The 27,890-nt window shown below is 40.1% G+C and overlaps 2 protein-coding genes across 4 annotated transcripts; both read left to right on the plus strand.

The window, feature by feature from the left end:
- Positions 1 to 4,605: 4,605 nt before the first annotated feature.
- Positions 4,606 to 10,947, plus strand: phb (prohibitin). Its single transcript, XM_030736316.1, has 7 exons — positions 4,606 to 4,739; positions 5,271 to 5,364; positions 5,826 to 5,987; positions 9,322 to 9,464; positions 9,552 to 9,668; positions 9,762 to 9,857; positions 9,948 to 10,947. Exons 2-7 carry the CDS (start codon positions 5,280 to 5,282, stop codon positions 10,158 to 10,160), a joined length of 816 nt encoding a protein of 271 aa, XP_030592176.1. The 5' UTR covers positions 4,606 to 4,739; positions 5,271 to 5,279; the 3' UTR covers positions 10,161 to 10,947.
- Positions 10,948 to 11,609: 662 nt separating this feature from the next.
- On the plus strand, positions 11,610 to 27,606 carry znf652 (zinc finger protein 652). 3 transcript variants are annotated; one of them, XM_030735169.1, is made up of 6 exons: positions 11,610 to 11,726; positions 16,007 to 17,514; positions 20,250 to 20,397; positions 20,682 to 20,797; positions 22,989 to 23,133; positions 25,040 to 27,606. In XM_030735169.1, the coding sequence occupies exons 2-6, from the start codon at positions 16,492 to 16,494 to the stop codon at positions 25,660 to 25,662; spliced, it is 2,055 nt and encodes a 684-aa protein (XP_030591029.1). In that variant the 5' UTR covers positions 11,610 to 11,726; positions 16,007 to 16,491; the 3' UTR covers positions 25,663 to 27,606. The 3 variants fall into 3 exon arrangements, with proteins under 3 accessions (XP_030591029.1, XP_030591028.1, XP_030591030.1); XM_030735168.1 differs by having other exon boundaries at positions 11,617 to 11,923; XM_030735170.1 differs by lacking the exon at positions 11,610 to 11,726 and adding an exon at positions 11,964 to 12,051.
- Positions 27,607 to 27,890: the final 284 nt, after the last annotated feature.

The raw sequence follows: 27,890 nt of genomic DNA on the forward strand, positions 1-27,890 counted from the left end.
AAAACAGAATTCAGGGAGCATATAAATAAAAACTTTAATAATTTCAGAGATTAAAGATCTAAATCTAATGGCACAAACAATTTTACCTGGTCTGACTGGTTGCAAGTGGAATCTCTAAATTCATCATGTTCTTTGCAGCTTTCCTGGGGGAGAAAACAATAATATGCAAGTGTTCAGAGCACAATACAGAAAGACATTTCTTTTTCCAAGATAAATGACTGTAAAATAAAGCCAAAAAGACTAGGCTTTGACATACCTCTTCAGCAGAACAACTCAAATCTACAAGTTCTGTCTTGCATTCCTTGATGTGCACTGGAAGAATCTGAAGTGGCACCATTTTCTTGCAAGTTGTACACTGGGCTTTGGGCATTTTCTCAAACTCCTTTGCTTCGGGTGGTAGTGGAATTGTATCAAGTTGTTCTTGTAACGGACAAATGTACAATGTGTATTTTCCACTGCCAGTCACCACTTTTAGCTGCTGGCCAGTGTATCCATGTAGATCTGGAGGGATAACAACCAAGTTCCGCCGCCCACTTCCACCTAAAATTGAAAAGGTTACTGACACTAAACCAGTGGTTCTCAAATCCAGGCCTCGTGGCCCGGTGTCCTGCAGATTTTAGATGTGTCTCTGATCCAACACACCTGAATGAAATGTCTGAATTACCTCCTCAGTATGCACTCAAGTTCTCCAGAGTCCTGCTAATGACTTCTATGTTTGATTCAGGTGTGTTGGCCCAGGGACACATCTAAAATCTGCAGGACACCAGGCCACGAGGCCTGGATTTGAGAATCACTGCACTAAACAAACCTGAATATACAAACTACTCCTATAGAGTAGTTACATTAATCCAATGTATACACCTACATACCTGTGGATTTGTGCAGCATCCAGCCACCACAGATGTTTGCCAGTCTTGGATATACATTCACGAGCAAATCTGAAATCTTAACAGACAAAAGTAAGGTTAAAAGCTCTAGTGCAATGACTTATATTTATGAACTGCTGTCTATGTCATCATGCATACATTAACTAAATCATGCATGAAGATAAAATTTAAGATGGATGTTTTTCACTTTAGACATTACTTGACACAAGGCAGTAAATGAAGTGTAGCATACCTCTGAATGTGTCATGTTTTCAAATATGGTTAGAGAACGTTTTCCAAGGCCAGCAAGCATGAGTGGCAGTTCCTCCTCTCCTTTTGGTGTTTTTTCATATTGTTTTTCAAGAAGAAAGAAATTCACCAAGAAACTCTTCCCAAATTCGTCTGTCCTATATGGTGCAAAGCGTCTTTTCCCTCTTTTTTAAAAAATCCTGGAAAAGACCTAAAAAGATGGCATAGCCTATAATTGTTATCTTTTATATTCCATCAGCAAAAAAAAAAAAAAACTAACTCAGAAGACATCTACATTCTCAAGGATTATGTTTTCTAAAATTTGTTTTACACAATATTTTACATGGTGATGGTCTGAAGCTCCAGAAAATATTCTAAGACCAATGATCTGTGTATCCTACCGAGCCATTTCTTCTTTCACTGAGAGTCCAGGGCCACTGAGTTGAGCTCTTTGTTGCAGTGCCTGCTGAGGCCTCACTGTGGTCACTGACTGCACTGCCTGACCAAGAGCAGCTTCTCCTGTGTTGCCCTGTCTGACTGGCCTGACATTCGGTGGTACGCTGATACTTAACATCAAAACAAGGTTTTGTGCTGTGTTTATGATCTCTCTTAATTGGACCTGCGCATGAAAAAAGACAATATTGAATAGCAAAGGCCACAGACATGGTTATTATTCACTATTTTATAGAATGACTAACTTCTTCTTAAAGTCCAAGCTTGGGGTCATCTATGCCTAACAGCAAGCAAGTCTGGTACAGCAGACAGCACTTGTGTACACCTGACCTCAAGCAAATGGGTGCATACAAATATTAATGATTATTGGCTCGGTAAACAACATGTAGTACTCCATCAATTCCATGTAATATAACGTTGGGCTGGGCAGAGATTCAAAATACTTTTTTGCAAAACGTTGCATTTTTAGCAACTTAGCCAATCATTAATTTGCAAGATAAAACAATTACACAGCTCTGTTGAATGTTGTCAATCGCTGCACTCTCACGTCTGTTATTTACGTAAACAGAGGTGTAACACACCCAGTGTCCCTAGCAACGGTGCTCCGCTGACCGATCAGAGGACGACAGAGGAGAAGAGGTTCAAGGAGTAAATATCCAAGAGATTTGTCTTATGGGTTATTTATACCGTAATTGGACAGCTTCACAGTAATGGTGATGGTTAAATAAATGAACTGTAACTTTTTACAGGGAGGAATGGAAGTTCTGCCTTCCGCGCACTGGTGTCCCAGCCCACGTCATCGCGACACAAATGCTCCCCGCAATCCCTAATTTCGACTATGACAGAAAAGACTACATAAATATACATATTAAAACCTACATATAACCCATATATTATAAATGTTATCCACCAGTACGAGGATTGATTTCTCGTCAGCTTCATTTAAAAGAAAAAACGTGCACAGCCGAGAGGAGAATTAGCATGATCAGATTTATTTATACACTAAATAACGCAAATAATAAAACCATAAAAGTTGCATTTTAATCAACACTGTCTCAAAATAAATGTTATCATTTGCAGTTCAGTGCTATTTAGCACGAGCCAACTTCTAATGCTAGTAATGCTAGCACTAACTTAGCTCACCAGCTATGGCAGGCCGTTTTAACATAAAATCCGATTCACCACACTTACATTCCAGATATCTGAAATTGATTTATGACTAAACGTATTAGTAAATTGAGATATCTCTAATTATGTTTTGACTAGACAAAATACCTATTTGAGATATCTCTAATTACATTCTGACTAGTCGAAATGACGTCAGATTTACCATTCATTTTTATGGCGGCTTCAATTCAAGATATCTTCAATGAATCACTGACTATCTGAAACTCACATTTCAGATATCTACAATTAAATTATGACTAGTCATAAAGTTAATTCAAGATATCTTGTTTTTTATTCTGACTAGTCATAATTCTAATTAAAGATATCTTAAATGACACCATATTTCGAGATATCTTAAATGTATTTTTAGATAGGCGATAAATAGTTTTGACTAGTGCAAATTAAATTCTAGATATCTTGAAAGCAAATAATGACTAGGCAAAACTAAATTAGAGATATCTAGAACTGTAATTTTGACTAGTCAAAATGCCTTTTAAGATATCTCAAAATCAATTACAGATATCTTGAATTAGACGGCTTTTCTATTTAAGATATCTTAAATTAACAGTCTGACTAGTCAGAATGACGTTTGAGATATCTTGAATTACGGAGCATTTTGGCGGAATGTTTATAAGGCAGTTTGTTAAAACAGCCTGCCATAAAATCAGAGATTCTGTGCATATTTCTGAAGCAGTCTTTAAGTTCACGGTTCTCGCACTCTCCGCATATCCCATACTGAGGAGCTCTTTCTATATTGTTGCATTTTATTACATTTTTGTCCATAACGGCCAGCGTCCTTGCAGCCACCTGAAAATCTACACAGGCAATTGTTTGGACAGCTCAGTACAGCACAAGGGGGCCTTCACGCAATCGTTAAATTCAGATATCTAAAACGTAATTTCGACTAGTCATAATTACGTTTGAGATATCTTAAATTGTAATTAGGGATGTGTGACCCGTCAAATGACAAATTCGGTGACGTAATTTGAGATATCTTGAAAGGAATTTTGACTCGTCAAAATGTAATTGAAGATATCTTGAATTATTATAATTACTAGCCAGAATGTAATTGCGGATATCTTAAATTACCATTCTGGATAGTCAAAATGTAGTTTTGTCTAGTCAAAATAGATATCTGAAATGTAATTACGGATAGTCAGACAAACGGATTTTATGTTAAAACGGCCTGCCATAGTTTTTGGACTTACAGACTTACTGCAGACTATAGTTTGTAAGCTAACAACATGCCGGTGTATGGCAGGCCGTTTTAACATAAAATCCATGACTTCCTCGAGTTACAAGAACAGTCAACAGGTTGTTGTCTGAAAAATGTAAAATACAGTCTTGCGTCTGAGTCTTAGTAACCAATATAGTAATGCCTTGTAGCACGGTGTGCTACAATGCTCCAATTACATGAGGCAGACCGGTATGGCATGTGGAGCTGGCTGCAGTCCAGGGGGGATTAAATTACCACAGTTATCTAGTTAAATATGGGACATTTATTGAGAATTAAATTTTATCGCTAAAAATATAAATAAATCGCTAAAATTGCAAATGAGAAGAAAACCCTTAAATTAGTTGCTCGAAGAAGACCCCAATAATAATTATATTATTTTGTATTTAGTTAGTTAGTTAGTTTCCCCCGAGATTTATAACTTGTCTTTTTTCTGTTTATTTTCTCGTCTTTTTTCGATGTACTTTTCCCCCTTTTTTCCTTTCTTTTCTCCCTCTTTTTATGCTCAATATTGCGTATATTAATTTTATAAATAGCTATTGTTTCTGCCTTGTTTGTTTGCACTTATGTTCATAAATAAAGTTAAAAAAAACATAAGTAGCATCAGCAGTTTAAAAACAGCAGGGGGCTATAAGTCACCGTTAAGTTTGAATACTGACCAAAAGTCATAGAAGAAGAAGCCTTCATCCAGTGCGCAGGCGCCGTGGAGCAGCTATTTCATGTGCTTTACGTCTGTCTGGTGGAGGTCATAGACATCCGAGCAAACCGAGGTGAGTTATGACATAGATTGTGCGTGATACTGAAAATATTTAACGGTTTCTTTACATGTCAGTGTAGCAGCCATTGTAAAAGGGAGGTGTTTTGTGTTTTATTTATAAGATGCGTAGTATCACAAGATTAGACGAACACGAGCGACCACTTTGCATTAGCCAAAGGTAACGTGCGTGCTGTCACCCGGCGTGCAAGTTGGACTTACCCGTCACACGCTTTTTATTCGTTTTAAGTATCTTATTGTCTTATCCGTAGCGTTTTTCCTGTCTTAAATCTAAGCTGTGATGCTCTGTTTGGTTGTACTGACTTGCCAGCTGTCTCTGTTCAGTTTGTCGATAAGCTAATGCTAGTTAGCTAAATTAGCTAACAACCACAGCCTTGGTATCGCTCCGACTCAAGGCCAAAGCCAACTGTTATTGGAAAGAGGGGATTTACCCTGGATTTCCAAGGACCGTCGCAGGATTATAGTGCATTACGTAGGTGTTAAAGTGGTGATGTGTACGACAATGAAGTGCCTTCATTGTCACCAGGTTGCTGTCATGGCCAAGTTATTTGAATCCATTGGGAAGTTGGGGCTTGCCCTCGCCATCGGTGGAGGCGTCGTGAACTCTGCTCTATTCAACGGTGAGTCCTAGTCAGTCAGAACACGACCTGATAGCATTCCCGATGTCAGCATTGCAACACATGGTCGTGAAGTTTAAGAATCTGGAGAACACTAAAAGCTGAAATACCTTGGTTGCTTGCCGGGTTTGTTTGCAGCCGAGCTAACCACGATTGTTTTAGTTTCGAGAACACGATGTGGTGGTCTGATGTGAGATTTTAACATAACGCTTGGGGTTACCCTTAACCCACTTTGTTAATCCAGCATGCTTTTGCATCGTACTTCATTTCAGTTTTTGTTTTTAGCACGTGTTGGGTTAAGCTGAGTCTGCATGAGTCACATAAAGCTTATCTGGCTGTGAGCAGTGTATGAATTCATTAGCACTTAATGCTTTTTTTAAAAAAAAGTAAATCAGGGTAATTCATGTTAAACAGATTCTTAAATCATGTGCACTGTATGTGTGATACTCTCTGTCTTGTTGCAGTTGATGCAGGACACCGGGCTGTGATATTTGACAGGTTTCGAGGCGTTCAAGATGATGTTGTTGGTGAAGGGACGCACTTCCTCATCCCCTGGGTTCAGAAACCCATCATCTTTGATTGCCGCTCCCGTCCACGCAACGTGCCTGTCATCACAGGCAGCAAAGGTATGTGAATAATCCAAGGAACTTAAGCTCTTGCTAATTCAGTGTGCCTCAAATGAAGAAGCCTCGGCTTTGTGGTTTCTTTAACACTAGAACTCTCAAGGTGGTCATTTTGACCATTTTCAAATTTTTGCAGTGCAATATCTTTTTTGCTATTAACCCCATGTAACTGTAGGACCCTGACTTTTCCTAAATATGTGTATTTTATTTTAATCTAGTGTTTCTTCCTCGAACTCCCATAGGTGGTCATTTTGACCACAATACATTATTTACGTAAAATTCTGATAAATAAATATGATATGTATAAATATAATTTGTAATCAATAAAAGATCAAAGAATACATGGATCTGTAATGTTACCAATCAACTAAAGATGGTCGTAGCCAGCGTCATAGCTGTCATATTGACCAAATCCCTATACAGCGTAATTTGGTGAAATCGGATGCTTTTTGACTCCTGATAGCTACCACCTGCTGATGGGCAAAGTGTCATTCTTGGTGTTCTCAAGAACTTGAAAACAGGTGACTGGACTTTATTTAAACCCTAGTGGGGTCTGTACCCTTTGGAGGCGGTTGATGATACTATTGGTATTCATCATCACATGAGCCAATGTGTGAAAAAACATGTGGATCATTACCACGAAGGGTTTCCTGTGAAACCACTGTGGCACCTGTGAGACCTGGTCACTTCAGGTGGCCTCAATAGGTAACCTGAAGTAAGGTGTGAGTGGGGTTTGAGGCACCTGGAAGGGATCTCTAGATTGTATTGTAGGAAGCTGACAGCTGGCATCATAAACCACCACCTCTGTTCAATGGTGGTCAGTCACAGTGGACATAGGTGGCCTCTTTCACTCCTCTTTCAAACCATCTTTGTTCTCGGTCCAAAATATGAACAGTGGCATCCTCAAAAGACACATGGTTATCCCAACTGGGCCTTCATCAAACCAGTGAAGATCAACAGGACAGAAAGTCTGACGCCAACTAGGAAGAAAGAGCAAACCTGCAACATTGTCACACAGTGGTCCCACCCAAAAACCCTGGTGGTAATGACCCACACTGTTTTTTACACCTTAGCTTGTGTGCTACAGCACATGAATAATAGTGGGTCAATGACCACCTCCAAAGGGGACAACTCCATTAAGGTTTAAATACCTCCCAGGTAAGAAAATTTAAACAAGTCCACTCAACTTTTTTTGAGCTGTTGAGAAAACCATGACCTGGATGACTGAGAATCTACACACACACATATGTTCCAGTTACTGATGTTCCTTGCCACAACCATCTTTAGGTGATTGGTAACATTACAAATCCATTTATTCTTTGATTTTTTTTTTTTTTTTTTTTTTTTTTTTATTATAAATTATATTTGTACATATGATATTGATTTATTACAAATGTAAGCAAATAATGTATGATGGTCAAAATGACCACCTATGGGAGTTGTAGTAGTTCTAAAATTCTGGGAGTTATAGTGTTAAGAATTGAATTAATGTCTCTTAAATGTTTAGCTTTTTAACACATTAAAAACCTGTAGAAGCTATGTCAATGTTTTTGAACATTTCAGTTTTCCAGTCTTTGCTGAAATGTATCAAGTTTAACTGAAATGAAGTATACAATGGTAACAGCATAAAACATTTTGAATTAAAGAATGATTGAGTGCCAGATTTGAAATTTTGAGACACTCATCAGATGAATCTTGGCATTCCTTCTACAGTGGAAAGGAAGCACTGTTTGGGAAGTTGTTCCTCAGATCTGCATGCTTTGTGCTTGCAAGTTTTTTTGTGTTTTTTTTTTTTGCTTTCTGCCCAGAGTGGTGTACTATGAAGTTGGATTAATGAGTTAGCAAATTTTGGTGGCTGGCTCAATTTTTAACTGGCCATGGTAACTTCCGCTGCACACCTAAAATACTCAGAGGTTGTTTATTTATATTCTGTAAGAGCAGTAGATTCTCAGCTCAGCAAATATGTTTGTATAGAAGCCTGTTGAGCTGTACCTTAGCAATGTGACCAAACAAAGGTCTGTTTACAGTTGCATGCGCTGTATGCGTCACATTGCAATTCTGATATGAATGCATTAAAAAAAGGACAATAGTTAATTTGGTAAAATAAGAGGGGGGGGGGTGGACACAGGGCTTTCATAAAGAATTCAGAAAAAATTTCTGGCGAGAACTACAAACTGATGAATACTTTGGCCGCTTGCCAGCATCGTTTGCAGTCGAGCAAACCACAATTATTTTAGCTTCGCGAGCATGAAGGGTAATTCTACTGTTTGACGTCATATTTGGGTTTAACCTACTTTCTTAATCTAACATGCTTTTGGTATACTCTGTGTAGTACCTCATTTTGGTTGTTTGTAGTACAGTTGTTTTGTTTACTGAATCTTGTAACTTATGTGGCTATTTGGTGATATAAATATTTTTTTTTTAAGGTTCGTCCTGTTTTACTGCAAAGTCTTTCATTTGATTTGGCCAAGAACTAAAATTATTTCTACTTCAGTATGAGATGGACTTAAGTGGCTTAAGTGCTCTTTCCGAGTGCATAGACTTAAACAGCAGCATTAAGAGTTTAGTGGTTTTTAAAGAAAAAAAACAAGACTTATGCCTGCTACCACTCTTGCCTTCTCTGGCACACTGCTGTTCTTTTAGCTGTAACATTTGTAAAAAATTATAGCTCTGGCATGTTCCTCTTGACTCGAGTATGGGGTACTCGATTATTTCATTTTATGCAGAAGAGAGGTGAAATGACACACTTCCCTTTCTAATGGAGCACACACAGACTGAAGAAAGTCGGGCTTGGCGAAGTTCACAACCACTGCAGTGATCCGCAATATCATTTTATAGAATTGTAGGTTTTGTTGAAGTAGCTAATGCAAAGAATCCCTGAGTATGTTCAGTGTTCTTTGTAGTATTTGCCTCAGTTCATCCCAGAACAGCTGACTGAGGGGTTTAAATTTGGAGCCTTCCTTTTGTGTACTACTTAACTTTTTTTTTTTTTTGGTTGTTGTTTCCTCCCTCACTATTCTGATAGCAATATATAGAGTATTGTCCTACTAATGTTTCAGAGGGTATTATAATACAATTCATTCCAATACAGCCTTTCTGCCATTTAAGGCTATTCACTGCACTTCAACAGCTTTGATATTTTAAAAAATAATAAAAATAGGGATTGTCTGAAAACTTTGAACTTCCATTATTCACATTTTATCTGACAACTGTGCAAACATTACCAAAGAAGGAACTTATTTAGACAGGAAGATTTAGTCTATGAGCACAAACATTTGTCATGTATGTAGGGCAGCATATACAGTGTGAATAAAGTCTGAACCATTCACCCCCACAGATCTGCAGAATGTTAATATCACGTTGCGTATCCTCTTCCGGCCGGTGACGAACCAGCTGCCGCGCATCTTCACCAGTATTGGTGAGGATTACGATGAGAGGGTGCTACCATCTATCACCACAGAGGTCTTAAAGGCTGTAGTGGTGCGTATCAGTCCATTAAAGGCCAAATAAGTTAGCTGGGTATGTATTGAACAGAATAATAAACCGCTTAATGTTTCTCTTTCTCAGGCTAGGTTTGATGCTAGCGAGCTCATCACTCAGAGAGAGCTGGTGTCCAGGCAGGTCAGCGAGGACCTTACAGAAAGAGCCTCCACCTTCGGCTTAATCTTGGATGATGTTTCACTGGTATGAAGTTCAGCACAAATAATGCCACAATGTACTGTACTATCCTTGGGTTGTATGTTAACTGCAGTAACCTGCCGTATTGTGTTCTTTCAGACACACTTGACCTTTGGCAAGGAATTCACAGAGGCTGTTGAGATGAAACAGGTGGCCCAGCAGGAGGCAGAGAGGGCCCGTTTCATTGTAGAAAAGGTAATTTTAACATTGCATATCATTTCCTGTACTATTGGTGCATTTTCAAACTGTGCATACAGTTTTATCAATTTCATTTTATCATTTTAGGCAGAGCAGCAGAAGCAGGCAGCCATCATTTCAGCAGAGGGAGATTCTCAGGCCGCCTTACTCATCGCCAACTCTCTGATGGAGGCTGGCGATGGTCTGGTAGAGCTTCGTAAGCTGGAAGCAGCCGAGGACATAGCTTTCCAGCTGTCACGCTCCCGCAATGTCACTTACCTGCCCTCGGGACAGGGCACATTGCTTCAGTTGCCCCAGTGATTGCATCACCACCCATGTCTACCCCCACTGTCACTGTCTCCAGCCATTACGTGAGCCAGGGGAAGTGGTGGTTGGAGGATTCAGTATAGGATTCTCCCAACATCACATACATATTCCTCCCACTTTCTCTCTAATCAACTCTGGACTGGGCTTTGCTGATAGCAGCATGCTGGGAGACAAAGTGTGGGGTCTGTGATGGATAAATTTATGAAGTCCACCTTTATGTAAGGAAGTGAAGGGGTTTATTGCTCCATCTGTGATAACCTAAAATATGTATAGTACTCTGTTTTGAGAATTGTTAATGCAGGAAGTTCTCTCAAGATTCAAGTTGTCAGAGTGAGAGCACTTAATGAGTGGAAAGCAACAGTCATTTGTACATCAAGGAAAACAGTGTGTGATTCCTTTCAAAGATAAATGCGAATGGTAAATGCCATTATTCTGTTGTTGTGCTGGGAAGTTTCATCAAATTGTGTAACAATTTTGAAATTGGAAATGAATTGCTGTCTTTCTGATTGACTGTCAGATATGTCTAGACATGGTTTATTCATTTGGCTGAAGTTGTTCAATTACTGAGTTTTCTGGAATATATCTGCTTTCTTCTTTCAGATAATTTTTTTTCATGCCTAATGTTGCCACCCCAGTCAATTGGAATGTGCCTAAAAATAAATAGAACTCAGTAGAGGATGACACTATTTTCTTTGCTGTCTTCAGTTTGTATGGAGAAAATCTAATCCCCCATTTTGCAGAAATGGATCGACTTAATAAAATTGTCTTTCTGCCTCCGAGTTGTCAGTCTTGTTGGTCAAGGTGCAGAGATGTTGTACATGAGGCAGGATGATAATTGTCACCAGAAGAGGATGCTTGATTAAACCTCTTATTGAAAAAAGTAAAGGTGCTTAAGTGCACCCCTTTAAAATTACTTACTAAATATGCATACATAGCATTCCAATTGGATGTTTTGGTATTTTTGATTGAAAGTAAAGATTATTTTACAGTCATAAAAAGTAAAAACTATGAAAAAAAGATTATTTTTGAAATGGTTTCTGATGCAAAACTCACGTTCAGACAGAAACTTGGATTTTTTTTTCCCACTGTTAAATCAACCCACGTTTTTTTTTTTCTTTCAAATTTTGTTTAATATCGCAGGAATAAGTAATTTGGTTATTTTCCGGGGAGTCTTCGCAGAAATAAACTGGAGCCCTTTAGGCACTTAAAACAGCTGTTACAAAAATTTCTGATTAAAAAACTGAAGACAGATTAATAAAGATTAGGAGTCGACGATAAAAACTGAATACATTAATTGTTCAGAATTTTTCCTTTGAGAGGATTAAACAGACCGCGGGGTCTTCTCATGATTTCATCAATCAAGGATTTGAGCTCAGCGCGTCCGCGCGCGCGCAGTGCTCTGTCTGCTTTGGAGAGGAGACGAAAAGAATCCAGACCAGACAAGCTGCCGCGCGCCCATCCAGACAGCCGCCTGAATGCCTGGGATGAGCGCGGGACGACGGTGGTACGCGCGAGAGCTTGGCTGGGCCACGTAGCGGGGCTGAGGACGCCGGTGCGCAGGTACCACCGCAGCCTATAACGAACATCAACAAATAAGCGCCCACATTTTGCACACAAAGACCATTGGCAGTGTCCCGTCTAAACGCACATCCGTGAATGTAGAGCGAACGAGCGAGAGAGAGCGAAATGCGCGTGCAACCCTGAATCTGTGCAACTCTGATTGCACGAACGCAAGAGGGAGGTCGTCCTAGACGGAGGTAAGCCAACAAACTGGCATCAAAATGTAGCTATTTTGGTTATTTTTAAGCGCTTACACGTGTGACACGCATGACAGCTGTCGGAAACAGCAGCCGAGGTTCGCCGGTAGCCCGGGGCCGAAGCTACGGTGAGAGCAGTCTGCGAGCCCGGCTAGCGCTGACTTTGTGACAGTGTCGAGTTCAGTGGGTTTGCCAGTAGAGCAGTCTAGGTTTTGTTGGGAAAGCGGCATTTCTCATACTGCACGACAACAAGGGAGAAACACTGATAAGAAAGCATGACATCAGCTTTTCGTTTAGCTTCGCGAGGGTCCGATAACTGTCACACTTTCCCTTCGGAGTGCGGCATCGAAATTAACTGTAACGTTAATGCTAAATGTCTGACGTTAATGCTAGCTTTGAGCTAACTAGCACCAACCTGGGCGGTTTATGGTTAAAAAAAGTGAAAGTATTCTTTTGTTGGAAGCTACTGCATGCCAGCAAACACCAGCCTTTAGATTGTAGTGCTTGTGCATTAGTGTGACTGATTTCCAGACGAAGTGACCTTAACTGCACTAAAACATATAATGGCTGCACCTTCAGCTAATGTAGCCAAGTTAGCTTGTCATGTGTGTGCAGGTTAGTACCTATGGACTATTGCTAGCTAGCTTAGTAGCCTAAGTTGGCCTGGCCTGCACAACGTTACTTTTCGTTGTACAATGTTGCCTTTTCGTTTTAACCCTTTATTTGCTTCAAACACACTGCAGCTTCAACTGCAAGTCTTGTAGCTGAAAACATTGCATCCAGTCCGATGAAAACAAGTTGATATGCGCATATGTTTTACCTCGTTTGCTAGAAATAATATGCTTATTGAATCCGTTTTTATGTTAATCACGTTTCGGTGTGTGTTCACAGTCCAAATCAGAGTTCCAAAGTAAGTCATGAATGTTCCCATGTTTTCTTTCCTTATCCCAGTAGTAAACAGAAGGCTCAGCAGTGTCTCCTAAAAAGCTGGTGTGGTAGAGGTAGGAGTTGACACACTCTGTATGATGCCTCAAATGATATTTGCTATATTGAAAACCCTAGGTACTGCTCTGTGACCCCGATTATGGGCTTGAGGGCCAAATACCTACGGAGGCATGGGGCACCCCTGCAGTGCACCACACAGTGAGCTGGTTAAGGTCTTATGAATTTGGACAGAGTTAGGAATGTGAACCTCACAAGGTCCTCTACAAGCTGCGAAAGGGGAAAGCTCATTAAAGTCTAGACTCAAGAGGGTGCATGGATTTGAGTAGCGCTGCTGTATAGTAAGAGGCAAACGTGACACATTTTGACTTCAAAGGTCTCGTCTGCTTAACTCAGAGTTCAGCCAAGTACTTGTCAGCATGTGTACTATTTAATGCTGATGGTTTTAAGTGTTGTATGCTGCCGTTGCAGTTACACTCTCATCCTGTGTCATACAAATCTTAAGCCACAGTAGCATCTATCCGGTATATGACTGGCTTTGTGGCTTACATATGAAATGGGTTCTGGCTTCTCTGAAACATGATTGAGGACAGCTATGAATTGGCCATGGCTGAAGAAACTTTGATTTCTCTGCAGGTTTTGCTGAGCATACGCAATGCTTTGGATTACTGGAATGATTTTTCAGACATTCATTGATGCTTTTTTTTTTGCATCAGGGTACAAAGTTCATCTTTAAAAGCTGTTAAAACTTAGATAAGCAGACACAAAGTTAGCTACATTTCTAAAAGTTTGACCCCCGATCCTACAAGGTGAATATGTAAACTAATTACTCGTAATATTGAGAAGTCTGTGCTCTGCTTGATTCCCACATCAAAGGATTGCATTATTTCACAGTGAGTGAAACCCCAAAATGACTCATCATTGATAATGATAAGCAGTAGAAGGGTTGTACTCAACAAGGTTGCATAACCACACTGTTTATGTGCTTTTTTTTTTTTTTTAATTATCAGGAATAAGCTTAGTTTTTCTGATCAGTTTTATAGTGGCATAGCAGTAAGTTGGCTGTGCAGACCCACCCCCATTTATTTAAACTCACATTTGCTCAAATGAGAATGAAACCAGCATAATTGCATGTTTAGGTGTGCGGATTCTCTTGCAGTTTATATTGCTCTGTCATCTAGACACAGGATAATCTATTAGGCTTTGTGTCTAGGACAACCATGTGAGTTGAGTTGCTCTGTCAGTGTCGAGCTCGCCCTCCCCTTGTGGTCTTAATACTCTCAGAGCTGCTGTCCAATTCTCAGAAAGGATCAGAGTCAGCCTGCACAGGAAGGCAGGTGTGCCTTACATGTGTGCATACTCAAAGTCTACATAAATAAGCTTACTTTCTTGCATGGAAAATGAGGTAGAACCAATTGATTACTATCTGGCTTAAATAAATTGCTTTAGTTCATCTTACCTCTGCCTTCACTGCAGCATGCTTATCTATGAAGAATCAAATTCACGAGATATACGCACTGAGTCTTGAGGTGCACAGACCAGTGAATGAGAGAGAAAAAATGTGTTAAATGAGATAATTTAAGCTCACCTTTTTGCTTTTAAAGTTTGGATCTCTCATTTTGAATTAATCTGGTTTTATTACAGATTATTTTCAGCAGGTGCAGCTTCTGTTCAGTTTGACAGGTAGGATTGAACCAGTGGTAGTAAATGTAAGACACCACAAAATTACAACAATAGTTTTGTGGGCAAATAATGATCTGGCTAAGCCTCAGAGAGCTAATTATGATTAATAATTGATCACAGTAAAAATAATTAGGGCCTTAATAACGTCTACACTAAATAACTCGCTTGCATTTCCTTTTATTTGCACAGTAATGTTCCTTTTTCTGGCACTTACAGAAGCCCTTCATTTTAAGCGGGACTTCAAAATGAACATGAGAACAAAGTAGACTTCACAGATTGGGGCGGGGGGTGAATATGAAAGCACCTCTTGGCCTGTTTTTGATTTCTCTGTAGACAGTGGTGTGTCAGTTCTTGAAATTTAAGCATAAGATGTTTGTGACAATTCTGAGGAGAGGATGTTTGCTGTCTCCAGGAAAGGAAATGTAATTTTTGTTTATTGCACGGGGGAGGTTTTCTAGCGAGCAAACCGCCCTGGTGCACACTCAAAATGGTTTGTAGGGTGTAAGGTTGTTCAAGGTCAGTAGCCTGTCATGCAGGGTCAGCACTAGCATAGCACGAACACCAAAGCTAAGATCATACGAATCACTCAAAAGTAATACATTAGTCCTTAACTTTTTTCTTCTTCTTTTTTTGTTGTCTTTAACTTGCATGAACATAGTGATAATACTGTTGGTTACAGGAGTGCACTACTTAGGCTTCACTGAAAGGTTCACATACAGTTTCCTGTGGTTGTATTTGCAATACAAGCTCCTAAGCTGTGGTTACACTATACTCTCCAACAGTCAATGGGAGGTTTATGCATGTGTGATGTTGAAGAGAAAAGAAAATCTTGTCTTGTTTAATCCGCGTGCTTTATGACTTTGCGTCGGGCTCTTTCTTTCTGGAAAGTATATTTGTAAATCGTCCCCTAACGATCTGGAACATTGCTAGGACTGAGTGAGTACCAATTTGATAAGATTTAGATTATAGGTAGTTCAGTGATTGCATCTATGTTTCTGCATAGACAACTGATATTTAACAAACGGGCTGCTTTTCTGCTCTAATTCTGACATCGGCCAGACCATCTTTAAGAAGATACTTTACATCTTTCCAATACAAAGGAAATAAAGTTGTGATTTTTTTTTTTTTTTTTTTTTTGCACTTTAGTTGCTCTAAACATGTCCTTAAATTGCCAGCATGTATATTGGTGTGTCACTCTATAAAGCAAACTGTCTCTGCTTTATAATGAGGTGTTTCAGTTGTGGTTTAGAAATATTTAGACTGCTCATTTGTTGAAAATGAATTCACTCGCATTCATGTGTGAAAGCTGTGGTTTCCACTCCCACACACAACACTGAAACATTTGTGGCCAAGTGTGGCACTCACTGCTCAGAATTTGACAATATGGCTGTAGTTTCAGGTCACATAGAACAATCTCATTTATATTCTTCCCTGTTTCTTCTTTGTCTTATCTCATAGGTAATGCACAATAAATGGCTGCTCAAGCAAGACACAAAGGTGCTTACGGCATTTCTCTTTTTGGCATTCAGCTCGTCTTTACCTACTTTGCTGTTTGAAGACCCTGGCACTCTGCAGGGCAGGAGCCTGCAGCTCACCAGCTGGAGGGGAATTTAGTTTTAAATGTTGAGGATCAACAACAATAAGTCTTTGATTTTGCCGTATGATTTTTAAGCACATGGAACAAAATTTGGAACTGATTGTATGTCTATACAGCTGCAGTTCTTACCTTGGACAATATGGATGCTCTCTTTGAATCAGGTTGACTGTCTCTCACCTCATCCCCTCCTTCCTGTCTTTTCAGTAGAAGGAGGGTGGGGGATTAGCGTGGCGTCCCCTGCCCCTCCTTGTAGGGTAGGCTAGTCTACCTAGTCACCACCGTAATTAATCTTTTCCATTGCTTTGCTCTCCCACCAACTCTACCCCTCCGTACCCTCTCCCTCTTCATGAAATCCTGCCAGAACCTCAAGGAAGAGGTTTCCATCCCTAGTCTTGGCGGGATGTCACAGGAGGAAGGACGTAGGGCACCGGTGTCCCAGTCCTACTTTCCTACAAACCCAGACCTGGATTTGACAGGAAAACTTTATAAGAGGGAGGTTGGTGGCAAGCCTTATTCTGTGTTAGTGGACAATAAGATGGCAGCCAAGACATCCATGGGAGATCAGAACATCGGTCAGGTGCCCACACAACACGTGACTCAACACCAACATCAGCAGTATTTCAGAGAGGGAGTTGCTGGGCAGGAGGTGGGGACACAGGGGTCCCAGGCAGGCAATGACGGATCCTCTGATGACACTGAAGATGATGATGAAGATGAGGAAGAAGAGGGTGAGGATGGTGAGGAGGGCTTCAAGCGTGAGCAGATCATTGTGGAGGTTAACCTGAACAACCAGACACTTCATGTATCCAAGGGGGACAACAAAACTGGAACCACAGCGGACGACTCGGAGAGTGTTGGAAGTGATGATGATGAGGAAGAGGAGGAGGAAGAGGAGGAGGAGGAAGATGAGGAGAGCCCTGAGGAAGATGAGGAGGAAGACGAGGAGGAAGACGAGGTTGAAAGTCAAAGAACACGGTCAAAGAGAACCCGTCGAGGGGCTAGTGGTGCAGCAGCCCCCAGCCAGCCACGGAGGAAAAGCCTCAGAACAGCTCTGGGCGCCAGCACTGCTGGAATGACCACCAGAGGGCGGCGGAAACGCATGGAGCCTCCAAAGAGTAAGGGCAAGTCAGCCAGGTCAGCTCCCTCGTCTGCTCTGACTGTGACATCAGGAGGGAAAGCAGAGGTGGAGGAGAAGGAGATGCTGGCATGTGAAAAGTGTCCTCGAGTATTCAACACAAGGTGGTACCTGGAGAAACACATGAATGTCACACACAGACGAATGCAGATCTGTGACAAGTGCGGCAAGAAGTTTGTCTTGGAGAGTGAACTAGCCTTGCACCAGCAGACTGATTGTGAGAAGAACATTCAGGTAAAGCAAACCTTTGTCTCATATCTGCGTAATAACCCGTGCAAATGTTATTGTGACGAAAGAGGTGTTACAGGGTTTATTATATTGTTAGGAACAAAGATGTTTAGATAAATTTAAATAAAGTAGAACAAGACTATTCTCTAAGCTATGAGTCTTTTGCACCTGTACTACAGCCCTCTCTGCCGCCTTCACCCCAGGTTCCTCTTATACCCTCTCTGTCGGGCATTAGCCAGTGTAACTAGCATTTAAGGCAAGTTTCTAGCACTGGAAATAAAATCATGAGGGAAATTACTTTGGCTGGATGCTCATGAAAGAGAAGGGCCTAAAACAAATGTAGGTGGAATCTCATATGTAGGTTTTTTTAAACAAAATTAACAGATTAATACAAAATCCTGTATTTTCTTTACCTGGCATATTGTTTAGTGGGCTTAATGACCAAAAATGACTTCACTTTAAAATAAGTTACTGTGGTATATGAAAGCCAACATTTTTGTCACATTAAAATGTTAACTAACCTGTGGCCTGATGATTGTCATACCCTCTTGATTAGTGTTGACATTTCTTTTGTTAGAACATCAAAAAGCAACATAAAAATTTGACTCTCAGCTCAGTGTGTAGCAGTTTGAATGTAGCGGCAGCAAGAAAATTTAAGCAGCTGAGATTTGAAACTGTTTTTTAAGCTGTTAGCTCAAAGGAGACCAGTGTGGCTTTATTCCCTATGGTGGCCAACAGTAATTTCACAATGGGGTGTAGCCTTTAAGGTGCTTGAGATATTAGTGAATCTGTGCAGTCCTTATATAAAATTCATAACTCTCTAATTAAAACAGATGTCAGTTATGAAATATGCAGAAGGGTCAGTCAGATATGTCTAGCGAGAATTTTGAAATGTCAGAACACTTTTACTGGTATATTTCTGAATATCAGAAGTGTTCTTCAGTCACATTGGCTGCATTAACCAATAATTCTGCAATATTTGTTGTCTGTTGACAAAACATTTGATGATGCAAGTCATCAGTGTCTGGAAAAGTGGGGAAGCTTTTCAGCAATTTTGCATCCTGTAACTTCTTTTTTTTTTTCATATTTATTATTTTTTTTTTTTTTTTTTTTTTTTTTTTAATTCCAAAGTTATCAGACTTATATTAAAAAATCCTATCTAGAATCAACCATTAGAAGTTACTGGAATGAAAAGTAAAAGCGCACACCTCCACAACATGCCATAATGTTTTAGCTCCTAAACCATTATTTACGCTGCAGTGTGGCGTGAAGAAATGGCAGGAAACACAAACTGCGTTTCCTGAGTAATTTGTTTTGTTTTAGAGTCATTATGGTTTGGGGTAAAGTAGCAAAGCAAGTAGGTTAGTGAAATTTCTGTTGTCAAATTACAGTCCCAAAGTAATATTAATGATATTTTATATTTCCTGTCATGTACGTATCATTGGTGATGCTTAACAAAGTAAGGAGGGAAAAAAAAAACAAGGTTTTATAGATGCAGGCCACCTGAAACATTATGCAGCCAAGTCATCTACCATCATAAATATTTCAGTGACAGAACATGCATTGTGGTTTTACTTCTCTAAAATTTCAAAAGGTGACTCAGCATCTGGATTCCCAGGAGTGTTTTTAGCAGCTTTATTTAGCTGGTGTTTTGTTCAGTTTGATTTGCATCTTTAGTGTGAAAATGTTATTTGAGCAGCTTCCCCGGAACCCCTCCTATCACTTGTAAAGAAACCAGTTCCTGTGCCATGGAGATGAAAATAATTGTGCAGATGTTTTGTTTTGTGAGGCTAGACTCGAAACAAACGCTTTCTTTAAGTTTGTAACTCCCAGTATCTCATATTTGTCGTAACAATCTGTGAAATTGCTCTGAAGTGTGAAGTTCAGTTTTTCCACTTCCATATTTTATCTTTCAGTTTTTCTGGTGAGAAAAAAAAGACAGTAGTTCTAACACAATGCAAAGGGAAATGAATTATCCTTTTATTTACAAAATATGTTAAAAAATTAATAATGCAAAGAATAAATCTTACCTGAATAGGCTGACTTTAAAAACATCTGTCTATAAAAGCACTGATGATGCCACCAGTAGGCCAGTGGCAGCTGTGATTTTTTTTTTTTTTTTTTTTTAAAATGGAAAAAAAGGAAGACACTGTTGGAAAAAAATCACATGATATCTTGCCAATCACATGCTAGAAGGCATCTGGGAGAAACTGTATTTCCTTTTTGGTTACTTTTGTGTTATATTTTTGTATTTTGTGTGCATACTTTTTTCACAGTTTGCTCTTATCTTGCACAGTTAGGTATTTGTTTTAGCAACCCTGAGCATAAAACTTGTGCTTGACAGAAATTACTGCAAAACCAGTTTGATGTTTGCTAGTGGCCAAGTCAGAGTCGAAACATGTCTGCAGCTGTGCAGTTCTGCAAAGGAAGTGACGCTAATTGATTAATCTTTCTGTTGATCTTTTCGATTGTGTTCACTGTAATTTAAGAAGGTATGACAAGCTGAACACTTACTGTAAGAGGAAGAGTAAAGATAGATGGATGGATTTAATGTTGAGGATTCAACCACTTATTTTATTTACTGTGACCATAAAAGTCAGAGGGAATTCAGCAAAATAAATTGTCGCTGCCTTTTCCTTTGCCCAGCAGAGGGAGCTGAAGTATAATGAAACAATTCTGGCAGATGAGAACAACATGCTTAATATTAATAATTTTTTTTTGTCTCTTTTCATGCACTTCAGTGTGTTTCCTGCAGCAAGTCTTTTAAGAAACTTTGGTCATTGCATGAACACATCAAAATTGTGCACGGCTATGCAGAAAAGAAGTTCTCATGTGAAATCTGTGAGAAGAAATTCTACACTATGGCTCATGTCCGGAAGCACATGGTTGGTAAGTTGGGGCCTGTTGTCTATCATCATGATATCTAGAAGTGTGAGCCACCACATGGTTAAATAATATTCAACCATAACTATTTTTTATTATAGATCATTAGCTTAGTGTCTTTTGTGACTACATATTTTTTTGTTACTACTTTTGAAATAAAAATGTTTTGTATGATTATTTCTTGTCATGTAATAGAATTTATTCATGTATTACCACTCTAGGTAAAAGCTTGATTTAATGTATTTTACATTATTTAACCATCTTTCTTGCATTTCTTCTTTTAAATCCAGCTCACACGAAGGACATGCCATTCACCTGTGAAACATGTGGGAAGTCATTTAAGCGCAGTATGTCTTTAAAAGTTCACTCACTCCAGCACTCTGGAGAGAAGCCCTTCCGCTGTGAGGTAAGATGAACACAGTGTGATTCTGTTAAAATTTAATGGACATAACAACAGACCTCAGAAAGTGACCAGATCAGTGTTTCCCCCACGTAGACCATCCAAGTATATTTGACTGCTGTTTTCAGTATTTTTATTATTATTATTTTTGTCTCTCTGAGAGAACGTGTCCACAATCAGTTTACTTGTGGACAATCTTTTGACTTCAGGCACTGCTAAGCAGCTAACCTGGGCTTTCCCACCTCCTGGTTTCATTCAGTCTGCTGTTGTGGGCTACAGCTTGTGACTATAGCCCTCCTTCTGCTCTGGAGATCCACTGTGAGCTGGATGCTCTAACCAGAACCTGCTCAGGGAGGAGAACTGGTTCTGGTGCTCATGGAGCTCATGGAGGCTTCAGAGCAGAATGGCTGCAGACGGTAACACAGGAGTTCATCTGCACAAGAACCAGAGCATTATGTTGCTCAGTTATTTATTTGTAGCAAGTAAAACTTTCCTGGAGGAGAAACTTAAATTGTACAATATGCTCATTTATTTATTGATTCAGTAACATGATTTTAAGGCAGGTATACGTGCGTGCACACCTACGCCAGTGGCTATATGTGCCCCAGCCCCCATCACAACTAAAATCTAAAACTGTGTTAAAATGTCTAAGGAAATATATTAATGCTACACCATGCAGCACCAGTGCCTTAGATACAGATAAGGACACATTTCTTTGGCTGATGGACAAGTAGTATGGAAGCTGACCGTCAGTGTGTTCATGGTTGGTATGGATAAAGATTTTTTTAAAAATAATTTACAATTTTTAAAGATATTCTAGGTTTTTATATATATATTTTTTTTTAATTTGTGTTTTTATTTAGATTTGAGGTAGACTTAAAGGATTTGTTTTAGAGATGAAGGTCACTTTTTTTGTTCTGTTTTTAAACTACAATTTCTGTTGGCTGCTGTTGAAGGATTTGCTCAACATGGAAAACATAATATAATAGTGGCCTTAATTTCCCAGTTGTAGAATGGGTTTCTCCCTTCCTTTTCCGCAGGCATGGTTTAATTTACTTTCCTGCTTAAAACACACTTGAACAAGTCAAACTGACAGTTATTGTTGATTTATTTTAATTGAATTTATTTACATTTTTTTTAATAAACAGGGTGGATCACTTGAGTAGAGTGACTGAATTTTTCACTGTATGCTGCAAAAGCAGATTCACCAATAAGTTTGAGCAGGGAGACATCTGTGTCCTGTGGGTTGTAAATAACCCAAAATAGTCAGTCAGTGTCTTTCGGATGTTGACTGTAGTCTGTGTATTTTGCATTCAGTAGACAGTGTTATACAGAGGAGCCAAAGCCAAACCATGTCAAATATTAGGAAACCACACACACACACACACACACACAGTTCACCCATTAATTGAAGCATAAAAAAGGACTAAATGTTCAGTGTAAACCTGTGACATCTGTGAGAAAAGCATTTTATTATATTGTGACAAGATTTTCAACTGTTTCTTTTCTGCTCAATGGGGTTAGGCACAGTTGCTTATCTTAACCACCTCAGATTTAGAGGAATTTCACAGATGCAGTGCTTTACTTCAGCTTAAGACCTTTGTGCCCCACTATATGAATGGAGGGCAAACAGGGACTCTGTATGGGTAGAGTTGCTCTAATCAGATGTTTGAGGTCATCTCCTAACAGGCAGTTATATCCTTATTAAGTATATAGGCTGTTAGAAAAACAACTTTTTTTTCCTTATTCTTTTTCTTCCTCCCCTACCAACATTTATTTGGTCAGGTGCTGCCAGATTAAGATTATGAATACTTTCCTTGAAGAAAAACATGACCAGGCAAACCTCGTAGTGCAAATACAGCACTGCTTCATGCACCAAAATAACCTGAGTGGTGGTGGTGGATTGTCGAAGTAACCACATTTCTTAAGCATGATTTATGCAGACCAGAGATCTGGTTTTATATGTGAAGTAGTCCATACACACACAGCAAGCTTACTGACATACTTGATTTAAATTGTGAAAAATTTCACTGTTGGCAAATAAAGATGTTACAAAAAATTCAACTAAATGAAAACGTCAGTTGCTGCATGTCAACGCATGTGTTTTTTGTCTGCCCCTGTGTTCTCTGTGTGTGTGTGTGTGTGTGTGTGTGTGTGTAAACACGTTATCTGACCTCTTCTGTTATCTCTGCTGTAGAACTGTGATGAACGGTTCCAATACAAGTACCAGCTGCGCTCCCACATGAGCATTCACATCGGACACAAGCAGTTCATGTGCCAGTGGTGTGGCAAAGACTTCAACATGAAACAGTATTTTGATGAGCACATGAAGACACACACAGGTGAGAAACAAGTGTGGATCTTTAAGTTCAGTACGTGTTCGCACGTGCCTATCAGGCCAGTGTCCTTTGGGACCATTGTTATGGCTTTTTTTGGGGGGGGGGGGGGGACGCTTCTGCAAAAGCATTAGTGAAGGAATCAACATGTTGTTTGACTGCAGGAAACCAATGTATCAGAGCCCTTTTTTAAGTGGTGAAGCATTTTGTATGAAACAGGAAGCTTTATAGAAAACTTGTCACTTTATTGTTGTGAACTGAAAGAGACTGCACTCAAATGTGGGTCCTTAGTTGTAGTTTCTCCACAGCAGGAAGTTCCTGCTCCAGGTAATGTAATGTTCCCAGAAATGATCATTGTGGCTCCTTCAATAAATAATGTCACTAAGTGGTTAAACACAAGCCTCAAATCTGATACATGTACACAGTATTTGTTGACATTAGTCGTTGTTCTCATAAACATGAAAACTTGTAAATAGGCTTTCTTGGAGTTTTTTTTTTACACTTCTTGTTCTGCAGTCAGCTAAAAGAGAAAAATAACTACTCAGCAGAAACTTGCTGCTTTTGTTGCAAATGTCTTGCCCTACTGTTTCCATGTTTGTAATTTGCTGCTGCGTGACTGCATTTAAATAGAAGCTGGAAGGAAAATATGCAAAGAACAAGTGGGCTCAGCTGTTGAGGTGGAAATTATGTTTCATACATGTTTGTTAAATCTTTTTTTTTTTTTTTTTTTGTGCTTGACTTGAATGTGACTACGCTTTAGATACATTTGAATGAGAATAAAAAGGTCTTTAATTCATTTTTAATTTAAAATTAGATTCATTTATGAAGTAAAATCTTAGGTTTACCAAACCTCAGTGTTCTTTGCCTCACTTTGCCAGGCAGCCAGTCACCATACTCATCCTAAAAAAAGAAGTACATAGGGTGTTGCCAACAGGAACATTATAGTGGTAAGAGCAGGAGACTTCGCCCAGACTTTGTAATGAGAGGGATGTTGTACTTCAAAGAAGAACCTTGCATATACTGCGGCTTATAATGACTACCCAAACACATGCTGTATTACATCCCTCTGATTTTCTGTCCCTGCTGCATTGCTATTTCTAAGACCATTCCAAGCAGTGATGCCTGTGTGTCCTTCACTGTTTTTCTCCAACCGTGCCTGTCGTGGGTGGACACACTGCACTCCATTGGCTCTCTCAGTTCTATTTGTGATGTGTAATTATGCTACCCTGCTGCTACCAACCAATTTAGCCTCATCCAGGAGGAGACACACCCAGCCATGCTCTGTAATAGGCAGCACACACTTTAAACATCCCAAGTTTGGTTCACTGCACACAGATTTTTTTTTTCTTTCTTTCTTTTGTGAATTCTCATGAGTAAATGTGAAGTAACAGTTACAGAAGACTAGTACATTAACTGTCACTTTTTGATATTCATTTAGTGTGGAGGAGCTTCACGCATAACATGCAGGAATAAGGCATTTAGAGAGCCCTTCAGCAGCCTGTTAATAGATGGCTGTGTGGGTGGTAGCAGGCACATTCAGTGGCTTCATGGAGGGAGGTTAATGAGAGCGACAATCCAACGGAGCTGCTGTTGTTCACTTTCACATCTCCTCTCCTCAAAGTGTGAATTGTAATAGCTTCCTGTGGAGTGGGTGGGTTGACAGCAAAAACCCTCAATTTAAGATGGCAACTTATTTACATTTTTAAAAGAGAACTGTTGCTCTCTGCAGAGGGAAATGGTTAAAGGGGGGGGAAAAAGTTAACTTTGTTGAATATTTAACATTTTCTAACCCTCACATTTGACACCAAATGATTTGACTCTGATAAATCATGTTTTTTTTTTTTCTGTACTCCACTCTTTAATTGGTGGAGTCTGTTTTCCTCACTCATTGGTCTTCTATGAATCTGTGCAGGGGAGAAGCCTTTCATTTGTGAGATCTGTGGAAAGAGCTTCACCAGCCGGCCCAACATGAAACGCCACCGCCGCACCCACACAGGCGAGAAGCCCTATCCCTGCGAGGTGTGCGGCCAACGCTTCCGCTTCTCCAACATGCTCAAAGCACACAAAGAGAAGTGTTTCCGGGTCACCAGCCCTGTCGTCCTGCAGACTAGTGGCCCACCTGTGCCTGTCCGGATCTTTGCCAACACCTTTTCCTCTTCTTCCTCCACCTCTGGGCCCGGGCCCTCAGCTGCCACCCCGGCCACCACCTCAGCAACAATGGGCCTCAACCCGACGGGAGGGTCTATTCCTCCTCAAGGCACTGTGGGGCACACATTCTCCCATGTGCCACTCCATTCAGCACCCTCTCACCATCATCCCCACCCCTCATCAACCCAGCAGCACCTCTCAAGCACACCCCAACATGCCCAGCCCCACCCCCACCACCACCTAGCAGTGCCCCCTGTCTCCCACCTTCCCCCACCTCCAGCTCTTTTCAAGAGTGAGCCTCTAAACCACTGTGGGCATGAAGACAGCAGTTACCTGCACCACATGGCCCCCCCCGATAAGGGCCCTGGAGCCCCGCAGCACCACTGAACTGTGCTGCTGGTCTGCAGGCCAGCACCAAACCACGCCTTGTTCCTCGTCTTCTCATAGTCCTGCCTCCGTTTTTTGTTTTTTTTTTCCCAGTTCCAAAGCCCCTAATGTCATGTCTGCAGAGAGGGCATAGCATGACCAGCACCATTACTCACTATGTGTCTACACAGGAGACTTCAGGCACTATATTCTAATGTGTGTTTTATAAGTGCTCAGAGCCCAATAAACAAGCACTGTAGTTATGTGCTTGTGTATACAAATTTGTGCATATAGTGCAAGTAAAACACAAAGCATTATACAGCCCTGCTTACTGATCTCTTTTTCCATTAGAAAAGGATGAGATGGATCGCTGAAAAAGTGGTTGAAGCTCTTTCTGTGTGGACATAACGCAAAGGTGCTCCTGTTGAACAGATTTATCTAACTCAAGCTAAACATTATACACCCCTGTGTGTATTGAAGACAGACTTACGCACCCTCAGTGTACACATCATCATTTAAAACCCTGATTAACTGACAGATATTTTACAAACTCAAGAATTTTTTCTTCAATAGGTTCTGCAAAAACAATTTTAGTGTGAGTTCTCAGTTTATACCCATCAATGTACAGACTATCTACTTTTCATCAAAAGCTGCTGATGGAAGTCATCATATGTATTACCTGGGCTTCACTGATCAAGAGATCAGTGTCATTGATTCCTCTTTATGTCAACTTGACCATAAGGTCGCACATTGGTCAGGGCTTGAGCTTTCTGTGCAGGTCCTCCCCATAGCAATACTGCACCTGTCCTCCTAGTTGTACTGCAGAGCCTCGGGGCCCCACAGAAATGTTTAATGAATGTTGTAACTGGTTCTACCTGAGCCTTTCTCTGTCTTAAGGCTGAGTCCTGGCCTTTCTGTCAGAGGGGCAACAGCAGTTGTGCAAGATGCAGTGCCATAGGTTACAGTGAGGAAGGGGGGAGGAACTTTGGTAAAGGACACTGGTCAAAAGATTTTGTAAATGGTTAGTTGAATCTGGACTTAGTCTGAGATTCATTACATGGCAAAATGGTGCTTTCCATTCCAGTACACGTAATATTTCTTTTGTTTCTGCTTTTTTTTATTTCCAGAAGTATGAAATACATAATAGCATTGCATTGTGTCATACAGAACATGTCTTGCCAGTCTGGCTTTTCTACAGCGGATTTAAGGTTTGACTAGATATTTTGTGATCAAGACAACTCTAGTTATGCAGGACATTGCCTAGGTGCGCACACACCCTCACACTCTCAAGCACACACACACATTCACACGAAAGACCACATGGTCACTGATTTACTGACTTTAATCAGTGCTGCCTCAGCTTTCAATACTGTTGGCCAACAGAAGCTTTTAGATAACGGATGACTGTCGAGTACTGCCACTGTGAGGGGCCAGCCGCGTGGCCCCATCAGGATTTATCCCACCTCCCTTCGCTGCTGTCGATGATACGGGTTATCACGTTAAAGGTCATTTGACACACACAGACAGTATACACAACTGGGACCTTTTTTCATCAAAGTTCTTAATGGGAAATTATGCATATTCCTCTCAGCCTATATTCCACAGTTTGGTATGGGGTGGCGTTATTACTAATTTTTTTTTTTCTTCATTTTTTGTACTTTGATCGTACTGACATACTTTGATCCACACAGGCAAATGCATGTCTAAAGCTGTTGAATGTTGCCTACGCAGAATGATGGCCGATAACTCATTTATATGTATGGGTATTTTTTTTTTGTTTGTTTTTTTTTTTTATTTAATGTCTTCTGCTCAGTTTTAAGCTAATGAATGCTTCTGTCATGTAGATAGGAAATGACAGGATAAGAAGCAGTGGTCATACAATTTCTAATACTTGGAATTCTTGTATAGATAAACATGTTTGATCAAATCAGCTTATTAAATTACATTTATTAATGTAATAGCCAACAGTGTGAATGTTACTTGTGTAAAAGAAGATAAAAGGGTTGGCTTGTATTGGAATGAATTTGGGTTGCTTGGTTTTCCCTTTCACCGTGTGTGTGTGTGTGTGTGTGTGTGTGTGTGTGTGTGTGTGTGTGTGTGTGTGTGTGTGTGTGTGTGTGTGTGTGTGTGTGTGTGTGTGAGAGGGAGGATGCGTGTAGTCTGTTTGTCTGGTTGTCCCCAGTGCTTTTGTACCAAAAGCTGCTTTTACAGTGTGCCCCAGTATACGCCTATTTGGGGATACCGGAGAT

This window comes from Archocentrus centrarchus, chromosome 8, assembly GCF_007364275.1.
Source record: "Archocentrus centrarchus isolate MPI-CPG fArcCen1 chromosome 8, fArcCen1, whole genome shotgun sequence".
Classification (NCBI taxonomy): Eukaryota; Metazoa; Chordata; class Actinopteri; order Cichliformes; family Cichlidae; genus Archocentrus; species Archocentrus centrarchus.

Excerpts from the sequence above, each read along its gene's own strand:
- phb (XM_030736316.1), top strand. The coding sequence starts at position 5,280 with ATGGCCAAGTTATTTGAATCCATTGGGAAGTTGGGGCTTGCCCTCGCC. Across the intron at positions 9,465-9,551 it reads AGGTCTTAAAGGCTGTAGTG|GCTAGGTTTGATGCTAGCGA; the intron begins GTGCGTATCAGT and ends TCTCTTTCTCAG. Across the intron at positions 9,858-9,947 it reads CCCGTTTCATTGTAGAAAAG|GCAGAGCAGCAGAAGCAGGC; the intron begins GTAATTTTAACA and ends TTATCATTTTAG.
- znf652 (XM_030735169.1), top strand. The coding sequence starts at position 16,492 with ATGAAATCCTGCCAGAACCTCAAGGAAGAGGTTTCCATCCCTAGTCTT. Across the intron at positions 20,398-20,681 it reads TGTCCGGAAGCACATGGTTG|CTCACACGAAGGACATGCCA; the intron begins GTAAGTTGGGGC and ends TTTTAAATCCAG. Across the intron at positions 20,798-22,988 it reads AGAAGCCCTTCCGCTGTGAG|AACTGTGATGAACGGTTCCA; the intron begins GTAAGATGAACA and ends TCTCTGCTGTAG.